The 22,803-nt window shown below is 41.8% G+C and overlaps 1 protein-coding gene across 1 annotated transcript in view; it reads left to right on the plus strand.

Annotated features, from left to right (window-relative positions):
- Positions 1-22,803, plus strand: part of Cdh2 (cadherin 2) — a 234,362-nt gene that overhangs the window by 16,505 nt on the left and 195,054 nt on the right. Inside the window, exon 2 of the mRNA XM_057788911.1 lies at positions 17,420-17,531. Coding sequence (XP_057644894.1) covers positions 17,420-17,531 — 112 coding nt within the window. The remainder of the gene's footprint in view (positions 1-17,419; positions 17,532-22,803) is intronic.

A 22,803-nucleotide genomic window follows, 5' to 3' on the forward strand; every position in this document is an offset into this window, starting at 1 on the left:
TTGCTAGCAAATATGGCATGGCAAATAGGAATATATAACTACTACATATGTACTTTATAGTTTATTTATTTTTGTGGGGTTCTGGGGGTGTAAGGGTGCCAGCTTCTACGACATGCATGTGAGAAGTCAGAGGACAACTTGGGAGAGTATTTTCTCTCCTTCCACGATGTGGGTTCATGTGATCAGACTGAAGTCCTTAGACTTGATGGATAGCAAGTGCCTTTTTCTGCGAAGCCATTTTGCCAGTCTTACTTTTTTGTTTTGTTTTGTTTTGTTTTTCGAGACAGGGTTTCTCTGTGGCTTTGGAGCCTGTCCTGGAACTAGCTCTGTAGATCAGGCTGGTCTCGAACTCACAGAGATCCGCCTGCCTCTGCCTCCTGAGTGCTGGGATTAAAGGCATGTGCCACCATCGCCCGGCCAGTCTTACTTTTAGAAATAAAGTTTATAAATATTTCAGTATAACTACTAACCAGGCTAAGGGAGAATAGCTTCATTATTTCTCAGAATTATGGTCCCATTCCCTTCTTTTTTCCAAAATATAAAACTCATCCTGATTTTTTTAATATTTATTTATTGCTTTTTTATAAGTTCATCCTCTATATCTTCATTTGTTGATTATGCTATGTAGCATCTATATATTTATATACATCATTCAGCAGATATATAGATGTATTATGCACATATATATGATGTAGTTTTCTGCGATTTTGTTTTATGCTTATTATGTAGCAAGATTCATTCAGTTGTGTTTTGTAGCTATAATTTGTTCATTTTCACTAATGTAGATCATTACATTACATGCTATGAATACGGTACAATTTACTTATTTGGTTTGTGGCTGATGGGCCAGAGTATAGTTTCTGATTTTTTTTTTTAAACTGCTGTCAGCACTCTTATTCATGCCACCTGGGCATGAATGCCAGAGATTCCCCAGGACTGTGTTTTCCCAACTTCAACTTACATAAGAATCATTGGAAAGTTTGCTACAACGAGCCCAACCCTTCTGATTCTGCAAGTCCTCAGCAGACCCTAAGGATTTGTATGCCTCGGAAGCTCTTGGGTGCTAGGCTGATGTTCTGCTCTGGAATTTGCATCTTGGAGTAGGGTTGCTGGGATGCAAGTGCGTTCTCATTTTGCCAGCTGCCTCGGGAGTGTTTTCCCGACGGCTCCAACAAGCCATCATCTACACACATTTTCCCCATCCTGTGTTTTAGGTCAACGTTAACATTTTAAGATCTGATTACTTGGGTACTGGTAACTCCTTTTGGCTTAAATTTGAGTGTTTCTGGTTATGGTTGAGTTTCAGACTGTTCAACAATGGAGGAAGTTCAAAATGTCCCTCTCATTTGCTTGGCCTTGTTACTTGTCACCTAGGGCTTGTAAGAAAATGTACTTGAGACTTTATTGAAAGTGAAGTCATGTGATTAAATCTAATATTTGTAGAGTACTTACTGTGTGCCAGGTGAAGCACTTCACCTGTGCTGTTTCCTGTAATCCTTGTATTAATTCTCCCACAACCAGTACGCATTGTTATCTTTATCTGTCTTATAAACTTCAAACAGATCCTTGGTTTAACCTGTGGACCTGAAGACCTTACTGCTATATGAGGTGGTGGGTGGGCTTGAATGGAGCTGTGACTGCTTGGTAGCCACTTCTGGAGCGCCAAGGACATAGGCAATGCAGTAGACATAGTGGGATCAAGGTAAGTCTCTTGTGGACTTTGGAGACTTACCACCTGGAGGGGGATTTGAACTTTAGAATGAGGACTTAAGGGATTTTGCTTTCAAGGAGCAAATTTTGGCCTTTTAAATGGGAAGATCTAAAAGACTGAAACAGACACAGGTTGCGTGACTTTTGAAAGAGATATTTGTCACTAGCCAAGCTGCTCTTGGTGGTATCTTAAATAGATGTTAGTATTGGATGAGGGGCTGGCTGTACTTTCTGTAAATTGTTGGTTTTTCTTTTCTTCTGACATCCTGCTTGCTTAGCCTCAAACTGAACTCACACAGTTACCTGGAGGCATTGTAGCTTTCTGCTCCTAGTACTTGATTGCCCCAATAAACTGCTCAGTCCTGACTGCCTTCTCTCAAGTCTTCAGCTCACACCACCTCCTGAGAGTGTGGATGTGATCTTGATGATACAGTGATTTTATGCAAGCCCACTGTCACTTTACAGTGCTGGCCTTGAACCCTGCTCCCTGTACACTGAGTTACATCCTCAACCAAAAATAACCTTTAGATGGCTACCCTTTATCTTTGAGCATTTGTCAAGATTATAGGCAATTCTGTTGTCCTTAGACATAAAAAATACTTCTCATCTATTTAAAAACCAAGTAAGACAAAGGAATCAGTAGCTGAAGAAAAAAGATACAACTTTTGTTACTGATAAACACTAGTTTGGGGAAGGTGAGTTAAACGTTTCAAATTAGCTGTCATCCATCTCCTCCCACCTTTGACAAGGTAGAATGAAGTTGACCTGCACACTGGGTGATCCACCCTGTAAGTTAGCAGGATAATGGTACTGGCTCTGACCAACTATAGGCTGTTTCTCAGAGAGAAGTGCAGACAAAGGGACTGGAAGCTGGGATTCGTGTGCCCAATTGATTAATCCAAAAGCCAGAGAAGTACTAAGAACCCACAAATGTTACTGCAGGCAAAACTTCACTCCATCCAAGAGAATACAGGTTCTATGAAAATGGTTTCTGAGTATGTACTGATCATTGAGCCCGTGTCCGTAGCTATCCAGTGTGTGTTCGTGCAGAAGTATGGTGAGCCCCTGGGACAAGTGGACACCAGTCAGTAGGCTCTTGCTCCCAGCTCTATTATGTCTCAGCAGGTCTATAGTTTCACTTTTTAGAGTCCCAAGCGGGGCATGTAGGATGATTAATGCAATCATCTTTGCAGCCTACAGTGGTAGAAAGCAAAGGAGGCCCCGATCTTGGAAGAATTATGCCAGGCCAAACTGTTCCCCAGAGCCGGGCTCTGTATTTCAAAGGCCACAGCAGTGAATTTGTGATGTGTGAGGATGCATGGAAGTGGGTTGAGGAGAAGGTTCAGGTTTGAGTTTTCTTTATGGATGTGAATCTCTCTGAGCTGAGCCTCTGATCTGTACTCCACAACCCTTGAACCAAACAGTGCATAGGTGGAGATGCAGACTCCATGGTATCTAACATACTAGATGAGAAGGAAAAACTAGTGTAAAGTGGGGCTGCTGGGCAATTCAGAACCTTCGGTGAAGGTAGCCGGATATCAAATGCCAGTGTTTTGAAGGAAAACCCAGTATGCATGGGTAGGTCCCCTCCCCTCTCCATGGCCCAGTTGCTAATCTTAACTTCCCAGAGGGAATGGCTCCCAGGGGAGTTTCACTTTATAACTAGTATAACCAAAGGTCCTTTCCCTTTGAATTCCTGGATTGTGACAGCTAATGCTGGCACCAGTCCAGGCTCCGTCTGGTGGTGAACAAGTTACCCAGGGACCAGGGTTTCACAGCTTTCTGCCACAAAGTCACCCGCCACTATGCCACTCATGGTATTGCTTTGGCCACAACAGGCCACCTGCAAAAGGATAGATTTCCCTTTCATTTGAAAAGGTCATTTAGATCATGTGGTTGGCGCTGACCCTTGAGCCTTTGGTCAAACCTTTAGAATCCAGGGTGTGCCCTCTGTGCCCCTGAATGTGGAGAGGAATTTGAGTCAAAGGCGACCAATTCTTTGTAGTGTTCCTTGGGCTGTCATGAATCATTTAAAGTGAGATCCTTGCTAGGACTCTTGAGGTCACTGTCGTTTAAAAATAGCAAATATTGTACTGCTTGCTAGACTTCAGGCAGAAGCTATTGAAATGATCCAATCTTTGGTCCCTCTGTGGCTCCTGCTTGCTCAGACTGAGGCTCATGGGAACCTCTGGAAACCCCACACTGTCTCCTATCGTTGCCAAAGCCAAATGGTAACAGTCTTTCCCTAAGTGTGCAGTGCTGGTTAAGGTCACTGTGCATTCTGGTTCCTTTCTGAGTCCCTTGGCCTGGTGCCATCTCCTGAGGTCAGCTGTTATTTCTTCTGTAAGCCCTCCGTCTCTCACAGCCACTTTGATGGACCATGTTGTGGTCACATATCAAGATCAAAACGTCGTGTGGTTTATGAATTAAAGCTTTCTGTGTTGAAAGCCACCTGCCCAAGTACACAACCAGGCACGGCATAATACAACCTGAAGACCACCACATTTAAATGTGTGCAGGGCTGGAAAAACGAACCTTTTACAAAAGGCCAGGCTCCTCATGGGTGTTTTATTCCCTAACATTGACTTTTTTTTGGAGGGGTCAGTGTCGCAGTGTAGTTTACCAAGTGCTTGAAGTCTTTGAAGTTGCCCAATAAATAGAACCTCTTCTCGCTGCTGGATCATGAACCGTGTTAAATGGAAGCCTGAGGAAAAGCAGCGGGGTGGGGTGGGGGGGCATAAGGGTAGAGTCAGAGGGCATGACCCTGACCCCTGGGCATATCTTCCTGCTAGAACTGACTCCCACAACTACAGACACACTCCTCCCCTATGTCCTGCAGGGGATCTCTGAGCTCCCAGCATGGAAAATGAGATCACTCCTCTTGTTTTCAGAGAGCTGGTGACTCCCAGGCAGGAGGGGTAGCAGGACAGGTTGGGCACCAGCTGCTCAGATTGTTCGTGCATATGCAGCCTTCAGGCAACCTCAGTTCGTCCCTCTCTCCCCTGCAGCATCAGTATACACAGTGTTTCGTTTCAGGATTCTGAGACACTTCGGAATCACTGTGTACTCCGGTGAGCATTTATAATGTGGGTAGTGCACACCACAGAAAGTGCTATTTATCAATCCATTAAAAATGTTCAACTATTTGTCTATGTAACATAAGTAATAATAATATGAAGAGATACCTCCATTTTCCAAATTAGAAAAAAGAAAAAATAAATAACCTCATACCTCTATGGGGTTTTTTTTCCCCTATCACTTTAACGCCTGGCTTAGTGATGAGATGGCTCTGCCTAGTCTGTTTGTACTCTCACACAGCCTCTGAGGAAAGCAACTGGGAGTGATAATGACCGGTGAAGTTGTGACGTCACAAAGCCCTTAGGCTCCTGTGATCCCCGGAAAGGATCTCAGAGAGTCCTCAGTGTCTCCAGTCACTCGTCCAGGACCACACTTTGATATTGTCATGCAGGTCAAACTGACTTGTGGAGTGGGTAGAGCTGATGGCTGAGTTCCAAAAGTTTCTAGAAAAATAGCATTCCATCTCTAGACTCCTTACACTGAAACCACCAAATGCCAGGCTCACATCCTTTCTGACACCCGTGGGTGGAATCTCACACTGGATTGTTGAGTTGAAAGTGGAGCTGAGCAGCTTAGCTGGACAATATTTTCACCTGCAGACCCTGGCATTCACCCCTTTCCAGTGTGATAACGAAGAACTCTGGGCAGGGGGCTGCTTCCAGAGCAACTAAGAAAGGGCTTTGCACTCTGTGGTTGCTGATGGTCCCCCTTTTCAGCTGCTCCATTTCCCTGGAAGCTGTGCCTTGAAAGTTATTTTCATATATGAGTAATGTTATAGTAATGTGTTTATCTTATCAAGAATATAGAATTAGGTAAATCAACACCATTGTCAGTTATTCAAATTAAATCAGAGCCAGGGGGATTGTAAATATGCGTAGCCATCCTAAAAAGTGCCGCTGTGGTGCGGGTTTGTGGACTGTGCAGGAGGAGAAGGGACCCTGGAGGGCAGAAAGAGCAGGGATTAGTAGAGACTGTCATTTCCTTCTCATGGGCATCACCCTGGAGATCACAGAAGCCATGGCAGGACTGCACTAATAATTTTCTGTGTGTGCCTTTTATTCCCCACAAATGTTTGGAAGTAAGTAGAGCTTTGATTTTGAAAGAAGATTTTTTTTTAAAGGTTTGGGATAATCTTTTTCTCCTTTTGTTTCATGGTGAATAGAAGCATGGAAGCAGTTTTTTTTGTTGTGCATCTTATACATACTGTGTGAGCATTGCATCTTTTATCGCATGTCCTGTTATTTACATATCCTACATGAACAATATACCTTATTATCAATGCCCCATAATGAATCACGTATCATAAGTGAGGGCCATATTTTAGGAACTGTTAGTTATGGGAGTAGGCGTATTTCTCGGTCTAAGTTGATAAGGGTTTTAAATGGTTTTATTTAAGGATTTATTTATTTTATTTTAAGTGTATGAATGTTTGGCCTACATGTGTAAATATGTACACCATATGACTGCCTGGTACCCCTGCATGTCAGAAGATGGCATAGGCTCCCTTGAAACTAGAGGTACAGATAGTTGTGAAAGGTCATGTGTTTTCTGGGAATCAAACCCAGGTCTTCGGGAAGAGCACTAAATGCTCTTAACTGCTGAGCTGTTTTCTGCCCCAGCCAGTTAAATTCGTGTTTCAGCATGTGTCACCATTACTTAGTGGATGCTTTGGGGGTTGGGAAATGGTGAAAAGCGATCCCCAAACTCTTTGGTGTTGCTGTGATTAGCATCCCTATGCTAACTGATTAAATTGCAGAGGAAGCTTCCTCTCAGTTTCCTTGCTGAAAAATACTACTACCAGTACCTACCCCACTGCATTGTTTTGTGGTCGTAGTTAAGGTCTTAGGCTTATAAGACATAATAGCCCACTTCCTGCCACATGGTAAGCACTGAATAGATATTGGCCTTCATTGATATTCAGTGTATTTAGTTGAATGAATTCCCAAGTTGATTATAAATTCAATCCAATGCCAAGTACTATGCTATTTGACATTTTAAACATTATATATAAGCATGTTGCTGTCTCTGGTGAGTGTAATGAGTTGATAGGGCAGAATCAATCTAAACTGGGACTGACCATCTTTTCTGGAATTGCCTTAGGCACTTCTGAAACTCTTAATGGCAGCTCAATTCAACAGCAGCCTGTGCCATCATCTGATGATACGTTGAACTTTTACAGAAGCCGGCTAAATCTATAGGTGCATTGTTGTTACCCATTCTATTAGCCGTGCTGTACGCTTAATGCTAAGCTCCAGCCTGGAGGCCTGTGGAGCCTTTTTCTGGGACTGCACAGATCCACTAGAATAATATCTGAGGTATCATATCTGCATCTTGTCCCAAGCCATGAAAAGCTCAGCTCTTGGCATGATTACATTGTAAAAGTACATTTTGGTACAGTGAACCCAGACTTTCCTGGATTAAGCTATTATAGCATAATGCTGACTAATGGTTGATAGCTCATTTTCTGTAGGGCTTGCAGCTTCCCGTGCCAATGCCAGAGTTACTGTTTGATTCTACATTCTCATTTTGTGATTAATAGAAAGACATCAGAAGAAGACAGGCGGCAATAGTAGAGGTTTTCAAAGATGTGTCTTAATAATAAATTGTAGCAATGTAGGAATCAAGGAGATGGGCACAGGAGGCCATGGACAGATGTTCCCCTCACCTGAGCTGCTGGAGAGCACCATGAAGGAAAAGAAAGAATAAATAATCACAAGATTCCTAGGGAGATAACTCAGTCCCTGAGGTATTGGTATCCAAACACGAGGACACAAGTTTGATCTCTGGAACCCACATGAAAGCCTCAGCATGATAGTACACACTTGGTACACACTTGTCTTCCCGGTGCTAGGAGGTAGAGACAGGAGGATCCCCGATCTTACCGGCCACCCAGCATAGCCTACTATGCAAGCCCTGGTCCCACAGAAGAGACTATCTCAAAAAGCAAGTTGGACAATTGTTATGGAATGTTTGTTTACATAGAAAAGATGTGTCTTTGACAGTGTGCCTTCTGACTGGTTTAATAAAGAGTTGAATGACAAATATCTAGGCAGGAGGTATAGGCGGGACTTCCAGGCAGGGGTGGGGAGGGAGGGAGGGAGAAAACAGGTTTGCAGGAGATGCCAGGAATCAGAGAGGAAACAGGAGGTGCAAGACTGAAGAGAGGTAGGGCCACATGATAGAACATAAATTAACATAAATTAGTTAATTTTAGTTATAAGAGCTTGTTAGGTACAAGCCTAAGCTATAGGCCGAGCTTTCATAATTAGTAAGAAGTCTCAATGTCATTATTTGTGAGCTAGTGGCTCAAAGAAAAATTCAACTACAAACAATGTGCTAAGAACAGCACTTGAGGTTGGTTGACCTCTGACCTTACACACAAATGCATCAGCACACACAAGAACTTGTGTAACACACGCAAAGGGAACCTATGCAAAATGTTGGATGCTTCCTCAAAAACAGAACAGGACAAAACAAAAGCACTGACGTTGTTCAGCCACACATTTTAAACCTGGTTCTAGAGATAGGAAATCCGAAGTGGCATCAGCCGCATTGCTGACACGGGGAGTATAAAGATCAAGCACCCTTGCTTTTGAATAATCATCTTTACAAAGCTCCCAACACCATGGATGAAATCCATGAAATATAAGGAATTTGGCAAATGCATTTGTATTCACATAAATTGGATTAACAAATCACAAAAACTCAGTCATCTAGAATTTGTCTTTTAACAGTTCCATTATTCTATTATGCATCTATCGAATCACCTTAACGCAGTCTTCATTAATTGCTTATATTTGCTTGCATAATTTGGAAGCTGCGTAATGAAAGTATTATCATAGTCATGTCCCCACTCTCCGGTACCTCTCCCCACCTTTTAACCCACAAACCACACACTGCAAAATATGTTTCCTTTGTCCTTTTTGTGAATTAAATCTTGGTTTTAGTCCCTTTGATTTCTGTACAGTCTTTCTGTCTACTTTTTTATTTTGTTTTGTCGCTGGGGTGGAACCCTCAGCATTGTGCATATCAAGCCAGTGCTATACCTATGGAACCTACCCCAGACCCTGTAGTTTGCTTTTAAACTGTCTCAAAGTCTCGATTGACCACCTCTGTTTGCCCACAAGGCTTCCAGTGGTTGGACTGGGTTGCTTTCAGTTGAGTTGTTGTCTAATAGGGTCACATGGAAATCCCTAAACAAATCTCTAAGGCTGTTACTAAGACAAGGGTTGTTCTCCGAAAAGCAACCACAGGGCACCATTGCTGATGACTGTATCCACACGATTCACTGAAAATGGAGAAGTCAAGTTGCTGCCTACATGTATCCTTCACCCCTACATTCTAGTCTTTTCAGTGCAGGAAGTCACTCTGCAGGCTACTGAAAGAGAAACACGAACACTAACCCAGCCACAAAACCTTTGACCTGTAATCTGTCCTGCCTGCATGATGTCCTGGGACCACGATGGCACAGAGCTTGTGAGAGTAGCTGACCAATGTCCAAGTTGATTTAAGGCCCACTTCACAAGAGGGAACCATACCCAACACTGCTTAAGTAATTGAACAAGAGACTAGATAGCCCTGAGACCTAGGGTAAAACCAAACACTACTGGTCTAAAAAAATAAATCAATAACCTTATCCCTAATGATATTTTGCCACGTTCATAGATAGTGCCTAATGCAGTTGTAGTGGTTTGAATAGGAATGGCCCCATAGACTCATGTCTATGACTTGGCCCATTGGGAATGGCACTATTAGGAGGTGTGGCCTTGTTGGAGGAAGAGTGTCCCTGTTAGGGTGGACTTTGAGGTGTCATATTCTAAAGCTATGCCCAGTGTGTTATACAGTTGTTTCTGCTGCCCGTAATTCAAGATGTACAACTCCCAGTCCTCCAACACAGTGAAGATAATGGACCAAACCTCTGCAACTGTAAGCCACCCCATTAAATGCTTTCTTTTATATGAGTTGCTATGGTCATGGTGTCTCTTTACAGCAATAGGAACCCTAAGACACCAGTCATCATCAGAGAGGCTTCCTTGGTAGCAGATGGGATTGGGAGGCCTCCATCAAATCTCTCCCCTCAGAGCTTGGGAAATCCTGAGGAAGAGGAGGCAGAACTATTGTAAAAGCTGGAAGGAACAGAGTACACCAGTAAAACGGGACCCTCGGAATCAACTAAGCGAGTAGCATATGAGGTCACTGAGACTAAAGCAGCAAGTGAGGGTCTCTGTGAGTCTACGCCAGGTCCTCTGTGTGTACATGACAGCTGTTAGCTTAATATTTATATGTGGCTTCTGACTGCGAGAACAAGTGGGCCCCAGACTCGTATATACTCTTGGGATCTTGGGAGTCCTTTTATCCTCTTGGGTTGCTGTGCCTGACTTTGATATGATAGTTTTTGATTTACATAGTATGTTTTATTTTATCATGTTTGGTTGTTAACTCCTAGAATCCCTTTCTTTTTTTTTTTTTTTTTTTTTTTTTTGGTTTTTCGAGACAGGGTTTCTCTGTGGTTTTGGAGCCTGTCCTGGAACTAGCTCTTGTAGACCAGGCTAGTCTCGAACTCACAGAGATCCTCCTGCCTCTGCCTCCCGAGTGCTGGGATTAAAGGCGTGCGCCACCACCGCCCGGCAAGAATCCCTTTCTTTTGTAATGAGACAGAAAGGCGGTAGATCCCGAGGGGAGGTAGGGAGGAACTGGGATGTGTAGAGGAAAGGTAAACTATAATCAGGATATATTGTTTGTGTAAAGAATCTATTTTCAAGCAAAGGAAAAAGTAAAATATTTCTCAATTTATAGACATTTTATAGAACATATTTCATAGAACAAAGAGACCAAGTCTTCACAACACAAAAAATAGTAACAGCATAACATTAGTTAACCCTGGCTTTGTAATATGCAATTATCTTTAATCTGTTTGTTGTTTTCTACTACACTCTTATAAAGGGCAAAAGTTTAACTATTGTTATTTCTATTGCAGAGGAGGAAGCAGAATCATAGATGACCCTATATAGCTGAAGAACACTGGGAAATTGGAGGGTAGGGCTGAATTTCAGCCTTTGCAGGTTTGATACAGCCCTTCAGTCAAGGCTATGCACATGACTGCTCTTCATTCTGTACAGAGCAGGGGAACACGTGTGTTTTCAGGAAGTATCAGCTCACCCTCATGTGGTGACCTGCACGGTCTTCCGAATGGATTAGAATCACAGCAATCTAGTGGGCTGAAAAGGAAAATCGTAGCAAAGTATCCAGTTGATAAGGACTTATGATAACACACACTAGCTGTCTTCTTAGTTGGAGAAAATGTAGAGATTCTTCAAGGTATTGGCTTGCGTTCAGGTGTGAAACTTCTAGGCAATCCTGATAAATGATTGAGAATAAGACAGAGATGAGGTGACTGGAGAGTCAGTTCACCGTGTCTGCACAGAATATTTAAAAGCTTAGACTCAAGAGTGACGTGGGGAAAATTAGGAAGCAGGTCCAGTGACCCAGCGGAGAGTAAAAACTGATCAGAACAGAAACTGGAAGCAGATTCGCGCTTTAAAGCTCATGGTATGGAGAGAGTGGAGAAATTTAACAAGGTCGGAAAGCCACTGTGCTGCGAGTTCAGAATCAGACGGGAGAGATGGATGGTAGCAGGCAAGCCGAAGTCCTCAACTCCTATTACTCTCCTGCCATTACAGACGAGGTCACTCTTCAGCCCGGGAAGAGTAGAGCTAAGACTTGTAAGAGGAAATTGAAACTCTAGATAGGTGAGCTGATTGTGCGAGAGCGCGGGGCGGCACTAAATGAGTTCAGATCCTCTGACCAGCGTGGATTTTGCCCTGATGGTGTGAGAGAACTGGCCAGCTGCTTGTCATTTTTGAGCACTGGTGCAGAAGAGAGTCATTACAGGGCGGGGATGAAATGATGTCTCTATTAATAGCAAAACAGCAGAATCAAGTAGGTGTCATTTTCAAACCAAATAACAGAGACGCTGGTATTTTGCCCCCCTCAGAGGACACCTGAGGAGAATCAGGTGAAGCAGTAGTGTTCTATAAAACTTAGTCTGAAAAAATAAATAAATAAATAAATAAATAAATTTAAAAAAATAAATAAAATAAAACTTAGTCTGTTCTTGGAAGGGCAGCAATAGTATCTATGGACACTGTCCCCGGAATAATTGACTCTTAATTTGGTGATGCAGTCAATCAAGGCTGTTTGAACCTTAAGGGGGAATTTGTAATTATAGGCTGTTCTTGCGGAAGGGTTTTCAGGCCAGGCATTGTGATATACGTCTTTAGTCCCAGAATTTGGGTGGCAGCGTCAGTCAGTGAGTTCTAGGCCAACCTGGTCTAATAGCAAGTTCAAGGCCAGTTGTGGTAATATAGTGAGAACCTGTCTCAAAACAAAACAAATATTGCTTTTTACAATTATGTTTTAAGGAAGAGAAATGGGGCTTCTGGTGATTTGAATAAAAAAAAGTCTCTAAGAAGCTCATATATTTGAATATTTGGCCACCAGAGAATGGAACTGTGCGAGGGTTATAAGAATTAGGAGGTGTGGTGAGAGTGTGTCACTGGGGTTAGCTTTGAAGTTTCCAAAGCCCATGCCAGGCCCAGGTGTGCTCTCTCTCTCTCTCTCTCTCTCTCTCTGCCTGTGGATCAGGATGTAGCTCTCAACTACTCCAACATCAACTGCTGCCATGCACCCCACCATGATGATAATGGACTAAACCTCTGAAACTGTAAGCCAGTCCCAGTTAAATGCTTTTGTTTGTGAGAGTTCTCGTTGTCATGGTGTCTCTGCACAGCAACAGAACAGTGGTAGGAATAAGTTACTGTGAGCAGAGGACTGGAGAAAGAGTTGAATGAATAAAAAATTTTGCTTTAAAAAGATGAGGACCTGAGTTCAAATTCCCAGCACTCATGTGAAAATTCTGGTATGGCTGCGCTCGTGTGTATAACCCTAAAACCGCTGGGTCCAGAAACAGGAGGATGAGTGGGACTTCTTGGCTGCCAGCCCCGATCCAGGTTCGTTGAGAGACCATGTTTCAAACAAGTAAGGAGAGTGATATAGTACAAGACACTCAGTGTCTTTCTGTGTCTTTCAGAAGCATTGACATAGTACATGCATGTACAAGTGCACATACACACACAATTTTAAAAGAAATATAAATAAGAACATAAAATAATTGTTTCTTTATTCCCCTTTCTTGTTGCTAAGTTATTAATCCTGAAGACCAGAACCAAAAGATAGTGAGTTGCCAGATGATTCTGGAATCAGCCACTTGTTCAATGCCCACTCACATTCTTTGAGGTTCTGTGGTACGGAGTCTTGGGTTACAAGAATCTGTACTTAGACAAAGGTGCCAGATGGTGTGCCAAGCTGAACCAGCTTGGGAACTGCTCGGCCGTGTAATGGATAAAGCATGAGTCAGAGGCCTGGTAGAGTTAATACCGCTCTGCTCTGACTAACAGCTAATCCTCACCCCTGCCCTGTGAATGGGTACTGTCTTTCGGACTCTCATTCTTCACGTAGGGAACTAGGATGTTTGGGGGGTTCTCATGCTCTAGCAACTGATGGGGTCACGAAGTCAGGGAGTCTGGTGTACTGAAATTCCGTGCTTCAGACATTCAGTGTTCAAGCATACATGAGTCAGCAAGGCAGAACGGTACCTGGACATCTGGCATGGTCTGTCTCCAGCACCTAAGTAGCATCTTCATCAAGATGTTGGAGATTCTCCTGATCATTTCTTGATGTATAAACCTGGGGGTGTATAGAAACCAGCTGGAATGATTAATTCCTTGAGATCTAAATCTGGAGTGTTAAATGTAAAAGCAAACTGCTCCTGGTGGTCCAGAATCAGCCTCAGAGATACTAGGAAGAGAAGCAGGACTTATGTTGGTGTGGTGGGTTACAAGCTCAGCACAAATCACTGGGGGTTTTGTTCTCCTGTATCTTTTCCTGGGGCTGTTCTTTTCCACTTCCTCCTGGCAAATTTTTAATCATTTTTCAAGTCAAGGCCTAAATGTCACTTGAGCTATGGAGTCCTTTTCGGCTTCCATGGGTAGATTTATCATCCCATTTTGTCTGAGTCTTTAGCACTTTCTCCCTGACATTATAATTTTGTGATTGTCTTTCCAGTTTGTGGTGCCATGTTCAAAGGCACTCAGTTGGAAACAGGAGTAAAGTCATCTCTCCCTCCCCTGAGGGCCCTGCTCTCACTAAGCCCTGTTGATTTTAATTCACTGAATGTTTATAAAATTTGCCCATTCTCGATGCCCAGGCCTAATTTAAGTCTGTTTGCTAAGGTGTCTCCCTACCTACCCCCATTTCCCAAGAAGCAATTTGGAAAGTTCTCTGTCAAATAGTTTGCTGGTGGACTCCTGGTCCCCAACACCCCCTTCATTGGCCCAGCTGGTAAGATAACCCCAGGCTCCCAGCAATCTATGTTTTGACCCTGTGTAACTCTGCAGCTTCAACTCTTGACTTCCTGCCCCGCTGCATGGGCCGCACGACAGGGAGCTCATTGTCATTCTCTAGGCATGTGCAGTTCCTTGCTGTCTCATTTCAGCTCAGACAGTGAGCTCCTGCCTTAGCCTCCCTGCCAGGCCCCTGCTGCTTTACTACTACAGGCCTCTTTTGGGGAGACCACAGGACCCCAGGAGTCTCCTATTCCCCTGGGGCTCAGCACTTCTGCACTTCCTCCTTGAAGCTTTGTGCTCCTAAGCCTGAGTCTCATTCTGTTTCCAGTATCAAGTGAACACTCAGAACAAGCTTGCCAAAGGGTCTAATTGATTTATTATAATTGGAAGAGCAGCAGAGTTAGAATTCTGCCTCTTCCGGTATGTGGAAGTGTGGGCTTGGGTGTTCCACTTCCTGTGAGAACTCATTTGCTCATCTGTAAAATGTTGATATTCTTCCCGCCCTAGAGAGGCTTATGGAGAATCAAGTGAGATACCAAGGCCTTCTAAAACTTAACAGTACCCCAAGGATCTGTAGCTGATAGTTCTGTGTTTTTTTGTGGTCAAGAATGATTCTCCACGTGCTTATGCCGAAAATCGACATCTTGTGTCCACGGATAGGTTTCATTGGAATTAATGTCATATCGTTTATTCATTTGCCAAATGTCTAGCTGCTTTTCAGTCTGAGCAGCAAAGTGGAGGACTTGCAGCAGATCCTGCAGAGCCTAAATGCCTGCTGTTTGACCTGTTTAGAGAAAAGCCTGCTCGCGCAGACACCGCTCATGCACGTGCAGTTCACAAGAATGCGTGCAGTTCACAGCCCCTATCAGGCATGCACAGGAAGCTGGGGCGAAAATTCCTTTCCCTGCATCTGATTTCCAGCATTTCATCTTGGACCTGGTAGAGTGGTCACTTAGGGATGGGATGAGGAAGGTGTCCCAACAAGATTTTATGAGATCATGGGCTTCACGCATGGCAATGTGAAGGGTAGGTAGACACTCCTTTCTTGTGGTTTACCATGTAACGTAAAACTCTGATGATTAAATTTTGTAAAAATGGAACAATAACCACATCTTTTGTTTTTTATTTGTTTGTTTATTTAAAGAGTGACTCATACTCTCAGGTGCTTAGTCTTCGGTTTTTATCTAGAATACCACATAAATGTGTTTTTTTGACTTACTAAATTTAACGCTCATCCTGAACTTGAATTGTAATTAAAATTCTCTTTCCACATTGTATATTACTTTAAAGTCCTATTTTTGCATGTGCTTGACAAGTTGCCTTTGGGACTACGCGTAGACCAGTTCCTCAGTTTTAATGTTGTTGGATAATTCTCTTTTTTGATTTTGGAAAACACATTGGTCCATTTCCCTGTTGGTGGACATGAAAGGGCTACATAGATCCCGAGACATGAGCCATGCTTCCATGAGCATCTCTCCGTACATTTACTAGGGCACCCAGGAGCAAGTGTCTCTGGTAACGGATTACAGTGTAGGAGGTAGCCATACTTATCCTCAGCAGACTTTGCCAAATTGTAGGCCCGTTTGTATACTCATCTCGGGTAAAGATTTTGATTCCTTTGTGTCCCTGGTTGCATACATTCTTTTCTCACGTTTAATCGACTTGAAACCTGTCATGAATTGGTTCACTTTTGGTCTGTATCACTAAAATACATAATAGAAACAGCTAGGTGGAAGCAGTAGCATGTAGGTTCCTGCTTTCCAAAGCCTTGTCAAGGTGTAATGTGAGCGTCATCTGTGGCTGAAGCTGGACTTCACAGCTGAAAGGAAGCAGAGAGAGGGGAAGGCCTGTCTGCTCCTCCCCTTTACTTTTGGAGGGACCCTAGCTCATGGAATGGTACGGCCTACACTCAGCATGGTTCTTCCCACTCAGCTGATCCTCTTTAAATGTCCTCACAGATTTACCCCAAAGTGAGCTGCAGCCGTCCCTTAGCTTACGTGACATTTCTGTCAGGATGACACTCAGAATCTACCTCCATAAGGCTAAACTACAATCTCTCTTGTGCTTCCTCAATATTTTGAGATTAAATACTGCAAAATATTTGATACTCTTTAAGTTTGGTTTTTTTTTTTTTTTATTTCCTTAGACATGAAAAGAGCAGATTAGCTATTAGATGAGTGGCTGTTTGTAATGTCATTGTTTCTAAACTTCATATGTGTAATTCAGGGATTCCTTTCATTAAGAAGCATCATTTATTGCTTCATCTAGACTCACCTGTTCTGAGTTCTGTCACTTTGGGTGTAGGGATGAAGGGGGGCAATGACCATTTCTTTCTGATTTGTTCTGTCATTGAAGCCTGTTCCTAATACTCTAGCTACTGAAAATCCTCCCTTCCATGTACTTTATGTATCCTTTCTCCCTCTGTGCTTGAACGTTCATTAGTGTAGGTTAGAGCTTCCTGTAGTTAATAGAGAATACGTTAAGGTATAAACATCCTAAGATTGGACCAGTGAAGCCAGAAGTGCAGTGCAAATGTTGATGGTTAATTCAGCAACCCTTAGTGTGACTGAGTTTTAAGCATCCTGTGAGTAACTGAATATATTGATAGAGAGGAAGATGCAGAAAGACTCCTGGCTACTTAATTGAATCCATCTTTTTAAAATAGTTTTTAATAAAACCATGTCCTTTGAATTAAAAGATATATACATATATATATGATTGGTTTGACTTAGAATGTACTGTTTATTCTGCAGTAAGTTTATCATAACTTTCTATCAACAAAGCATATTGAAATAAACCTCATGAAGAACTAGATGAGAATATAATATAAAACTATGTATACACTTGAATGTATACTTTTTCCATGAGTCCCCTCGTTACTATGGGTGATGTGTGGCCCCACGGACTATTTGGCTGACTCCTACTCCCATGCCTGCTTGGTGCTTTTCATTCACAATGTCCATTTTAATGGAAATGGCCAGTCCTTAGAAAAACCTGGAATGTGTATTATGCAGATTTTTTTCAGGACTAGACAAGTGGGATTTGTTTCTTCAACTCCAATTATCAAAAGGATTAACCCTTTGCCCTCTACATTCTGATCGTAACCCTTCAGAAACAGAGGTTGTTTGTACAAGAGAGTTGGGAAAAACGGGGCTGGATGCCAAGTGGACTGTTTCTCCGCTGAAGGAGGCAGCAATCATGGCCTGCATTTTTCTCTTGTATTCCAGGCGTCTGTGGAGGCTTCTGGTGAAATCGCATTATGTAAGACTGGATTTCCTGAAGATGTGTACAGTGCAGTCTTACCGAAGGATGTGCATGAAGGACAGCCTCTTCTCAATGGTAGTGTATTTAAAGTTCTTGTCTGTACAGTGTCCAGTGTGCTCTGCAGAAGCCCTCAGACTCACATCCGGGCTTAACAAGTGTGGCCGTTTCAGTCTCCATAGTGAGACTATTGGGACTTTACTGCATGGATTTCCTATGTGCATTGTTGGAAGGCTCCTGGCCTTGTGAAATGCTCAAGTTTCTTCCTTGTTCAATTTGTACTAAGGAACTTCACACAACTGCTTTTCCTGCATATATTTTACTTAGTCTGAAGAATGAAACTCATCAGACATCTGATTCAAAGGGCCAAAAATTATTTTCTTGATTTTCAGAAAGGGTCTCATAAATATTAACTCAGATTAAAACACGGTGAATTTTAATATCTGGCAAAATTATAGTAAACAAATTTAACACGTAGCCTCTCGGGTGGGATCATGAAATCTGTGTTTTTGTTATGACACTGCTTATAGAAATTATTTGAAAGTTTGTCTATGTGGAGCATATGTGAATATGAAGTATAGACTCATTTTCCATATGCCAACAAAGCTAGATCAACATCAGAATATAACCTATCTAAAGCAAAATTTTAAACCCCTTCCTTTAATTCCAGTGGGAAACAAAATTTTGATTGGTAGCCTTGTAGTATCGTCATGAACACATTTATCATTATGCAGTATGTTATTGGAATATAAAAGCAAGAATTGATCAGTCAGTCATATTTAAATTTCAATTCCCTGCAAATCTTGCACATTTCTGAGGCTGTGTGAGAGAGCTGCATTTAGAAAATCTGTTAACTGCCACTAATTAATTTGCACTGTGCTCTACCACATAGCCTTAATTGAAGTGTCTCCATAGCACCGACAAACCTTAGTGCTCCTATACCTAGGATTACTGGAGGTAGAGGACTTTGAAATGTAAATGACCTCCTAGCTAGGGAAACTCTTTGGTACAACTTGCATTTTATTTTCATTTCTATTGAAATTATGATGCGCTTCCACCTATGTGGTCTTTCTGAAGCTGATTTCCAGTTTCAAGCATCTTCCTGCCCCTGCCTCATTACAAGCTCTTTTAATGAGTGTCGGAGTTAGTCTATCTCAACATGGAATCATTATCTTCTCTGGTGGGTAATGGCTGGCTTGATGATGGCTTAGTTCAAATCACAGTGCATCAACTCTTTCTCAAAGAGGATCTGGAAGACCTGCAAACTTTCCATAGTCTTTGTATCTGTAAATTACCGAGAGCCTGCAGAATGAAGAAGTATTCCATAAGTGTGTTAAAATATATTGACATAATTCTAAGAAATAGTTCGGCCAGGAAGAAAAACCTTAAGGTAATTGGTTGCATTTTTATTGTATTTTTGTAATTCATTTTATAAAATAACTAATACCTTTTTTTGATTTTATTTGTTTATTACAAATAAGCATATAGTCTGTCACCAGAAAACATTAGTAACTTAAGATGAATTACTTGGACATTTTGAATAGTTTAAAAAATGATAGCTTATTTTCTAGTTTTCAATAATGCTGGCAACAAAAGAAATGAGCTTAGCTTTTCGCTTGTATCTTTTTAATATAGCCTCTACTTGTGATTTCTCTTGATGTTGTAATTGTGAAAGATTTAAAATATTTTTGGCTTTGCTCTCCAGCCATCCATCTTGGGAGAAGAATAAATGATAGCATGTAGTTTTGCACATGACATACTATTACCCGTTTTCTTTATCCTTCTGAGACTGTGCCAAAGGACAAACCAGCACATGAAAGCTCAAGACATGCTGTTTAAAACACCCCCTAGAGGAAATAAGTAACTTTGGAAAAGAAGAAAATCCACTCAGACTTCTGAGGAGCATTAGACTTAGTGTCGCCAGATAGTGTTCCCTTCAGAAACCCGACTTTTAATGATTGCAAGCTTTTATCTTTTATATATATTTAATATATTTTTGGAGTCTCTAGTAAAATAATAATTCGAAGCCATGCCATTCATGGAAGCAAAATGCCCTGCCATAATTATGGATGAGTTTGGATACTGTGGTCATTCATTTCGCCTTATACAAACTGCATTGCTAAGCCATTAGGGGGATTTCTTCTGGTATATGCTAGTGACCTGTAGGGTTTAGGGAAATAATTGTACATGTGATTCTTTGGCTCTTTCCCAAGCCATTGACAGCTTGGAGTGTCGTACAATATGAAGGTTAATGTTCATGTTTGAGTTACCATCACTGAAGTTCATCATGTTTTCTCATTTTTACTGTCTCCCCTCGGTTGCAAAACATTCCTTTTTCAATCCTGCAACATTTATGTGACTTTTACAGTTAGAATCAGTTTTCATATCCTAGCCAATCATTTTAATTCTATATTTCACTCTATTTTAAAGGTAAAATATAAATCTTGATATTTCCTTTAATTTTCTATTGATGACATTTTTAACTAGGATAGTGGCTTGCCTGATGCATGGCGTACCAAGCCTTGTGAAAGAGTTGAAAATTTTGGTGTTTAGGACCATGGTTGCTAATCATTTTTTGACAGTTGAGTAGGAATCTTCATGAAGGTACTTAGAAAATATTAAGCTCTCATTAAAGATGTAAGATGACATTAGAAAGCCATAGAGGAGCATCACATGTGGCCAAGACAGACCTTAGAGAACAGCCTGTCCCTAACTTCCCTTTCATTTTTCTCCATTTACCGTGAATTTCATGAGATGACACACTCTAAGAACTAGTTAGGCCCTCTAGTATCTCTTGCAGATTTTGTGGTTTTATTTTTCTAAAATCATTAAGAGTGAGGTACTTATGTCCAGGGTTTGGACATATAACCTCTCACATTATGTTACGTGAATACTTTGACTCACTGAAGAGAGTCCATTATTTCTAAAATGGTTATATGGGCCTCAGGTCTGTTTTGTTAGCAAAACCAGATTTTTTGTAGTCGTGTGTCTATTTTTGAACATACAGGTTGTTTCCAATTTTCTTCTCTAGTGTATAGTGCTGCTATGGAAATTTGTGAGAAAGTTGCTGTTCCTTTAGGGACAGGTCGTCTGGAATTTGTTCAAAAGCAGATTTTCTAGGTCAAAGGAAAAATAGAGTTTGACAGGTGGATGTTTGTTGCTGATTGCTTTTGGTAGAAATTTTTTTTTCAGCACGTGTGTGTGTGTATGTGTGTGTGTGTGTGTGTGTGTGTGTGTGTGTGCCACATTATGTGTGTATAGGCCAGAGGATAACTTCATGTGTTGGTCTTTGCTTCTAACTAGCTGAGTCTGTGTTTCTGTTGTTACTGCTTGGGAGTCGGGTTAGCTGTCCTGCTAGAGTGTCCAGGGACTCTGCTCGCCTTCCTCCTCCTCTTCCTCCTCCTCCTGTTTCTCGGTGGAAACACTGGGGATACAAAACATGCTGCTGCTCTAGCCCTTTGCTGAAATCCTAACTCGGGTCCTCACCCTTGTGTGTCAAGCTCTTTGCCCACTGAACTATGTCTTCAACCCTGTAAAAAAAAAAAAAAGTTCTCTGTAAGATAAAAAGGTCTCTATCTCTCCCTTTCCCTCTAAGCTTATACATATGTTACTTCAGTTTCAGATCTTCATCACCGTGTAATTTTGTATTTTTTTTTTTTTTAGATTTGTTCTTTCTAGTGAAAAGCAGTTTTTCATCCCGTGAGATATATGTTTGCCTTCATGAATTAGGATCAGATCTGTCATGTTTAGGCAGTCATTTTTTTACCTTACATTTTCCTATTCCAGTTTCAAAGCACTTATTACCAACTCTCTCATTTTCCAGACAAGCAAATTAGAGCTCCGAGAGATTACAGGCTTGCCCGTGATTACATAGCTCCTTAGTTTGCCAGCTACAGACCTGGAATTAGAACTCAGTGCTATTTTTTTCCATAACCCAGTTCTGATGATGCTGATAATTAAACAAAAAAAGAAGGAAAGTCCTCCACAGAGATGGAGGAGGTCTTAGTCCACATATCCAGATGTCTTCTGCAAAGCTTATAGGAGGTCCAGTTTGTCTCTTGGCACAGTGATTGACATGCTACTAGGAAGATTTGGGAGCCATTACATAAAAAGCATCTCTTACACACACACACACACACACACACACACACACACACGTATATGCACCTTTTATTTATTTTTACTCTTCATCATTTGTACATGCCTACTTACAAGCAGAAAAATGCAGGGCTTTGGAAGCTAATGTTTAACTTATCTGTCACTAATCTAGGAGAAGGAGAAACGACTCTGTGCAGTACATTTCTTGAAAATAAAATAATTGCCATCTGCATTTCTGTCCTGTGCTCCCAGTATGTGACACAGCATCAGCAACTACCCTGACATTGCAGAGGATCCTGGGTTTCCAGCGTGGTTGGCAAGAGGGATGTCCTTGTGTGTTTTGAATTGGTTGTCCTCATGCTGTTTTGCCAAGTCAACTCCTCAGATCTGGTTAACATAAATAGCAACTGGCAATTACCATGAATATTTTCAGTAATCCATTCTGATGCACAACCTCTGGGTAGCCCATGATGATTATGTTCAACTCCCTGGGATTTAATTTAGATTAGTGTGCTTGCTGATTGAGGCTGTTCTGCATTACCGTGGGGGGGCTGAAGGATGGTAACTGGAGACAAGATGACTGAAGTCGTTTTTATTAGTTTAGAAGGACAGTAGGGTTAAAACGCTGTGCTGTTTGTGTGTTTGCATGTTCTTGTGGGGGGGGGGTTCATATGGAGGAGTGCACATATACATGTGTATAGGGGACATCCCTGGGTATTTGCCTCAGTTGTTTTCCACGTTGGTCTTTGCAGCACAGTGAACTGGGGCTGATGATTGGAGCTAGACTGGCTGGCCAGTGCATCCTAGAAACCTACCTGTTTCTACCTGCTCTTATTACAATTGCTTGTTTCAGCGCCAGACTTTATTTTTGCAGTTGATGTTGTTTTGTTTTTGTTTGTTTGTGTTTGAGACAAGACTTCTCTGTTCAGCCCTGACTGTCCCGGAAATCGTTCTATAGACCAGGCTGGCCTCGAGCTCACAGAGATCCACCTGCCTTTGTCTCTGAGTGCTTAAATTAAAGTTGCGCACCACCACTCCCCTGAACTATGCCCAACTTTTAATAAGAGTTATGGAATTGAAAGTTGGGCCCTATACTTATGTAGCAAGCACTTTTGCTGACTGAGCCACCACCCCCAGCACTTCTTAGTCTATTTTTTTCAATAATAGAAGTGCCTTTGTATGTTGTATCTCACTGAATTTTAACAGAGACTTGTTCATGAAAATATGTTATGATTATTTTGGTAAATTTTGT

Source organism: Chionomys nivalis, chromosome 14 (genome assembly GCF_950005125.1).
Source record: "Chionomys nivalis chromosome 14, mChiNiv1.1, whole genome shotgun sequence".
Lineage (NCBI taxonomy): Eukaryota > Metazoa > Chordata > Mammalia > Rodentia > Cricetidae > Chionomys > Chionomys nivalis.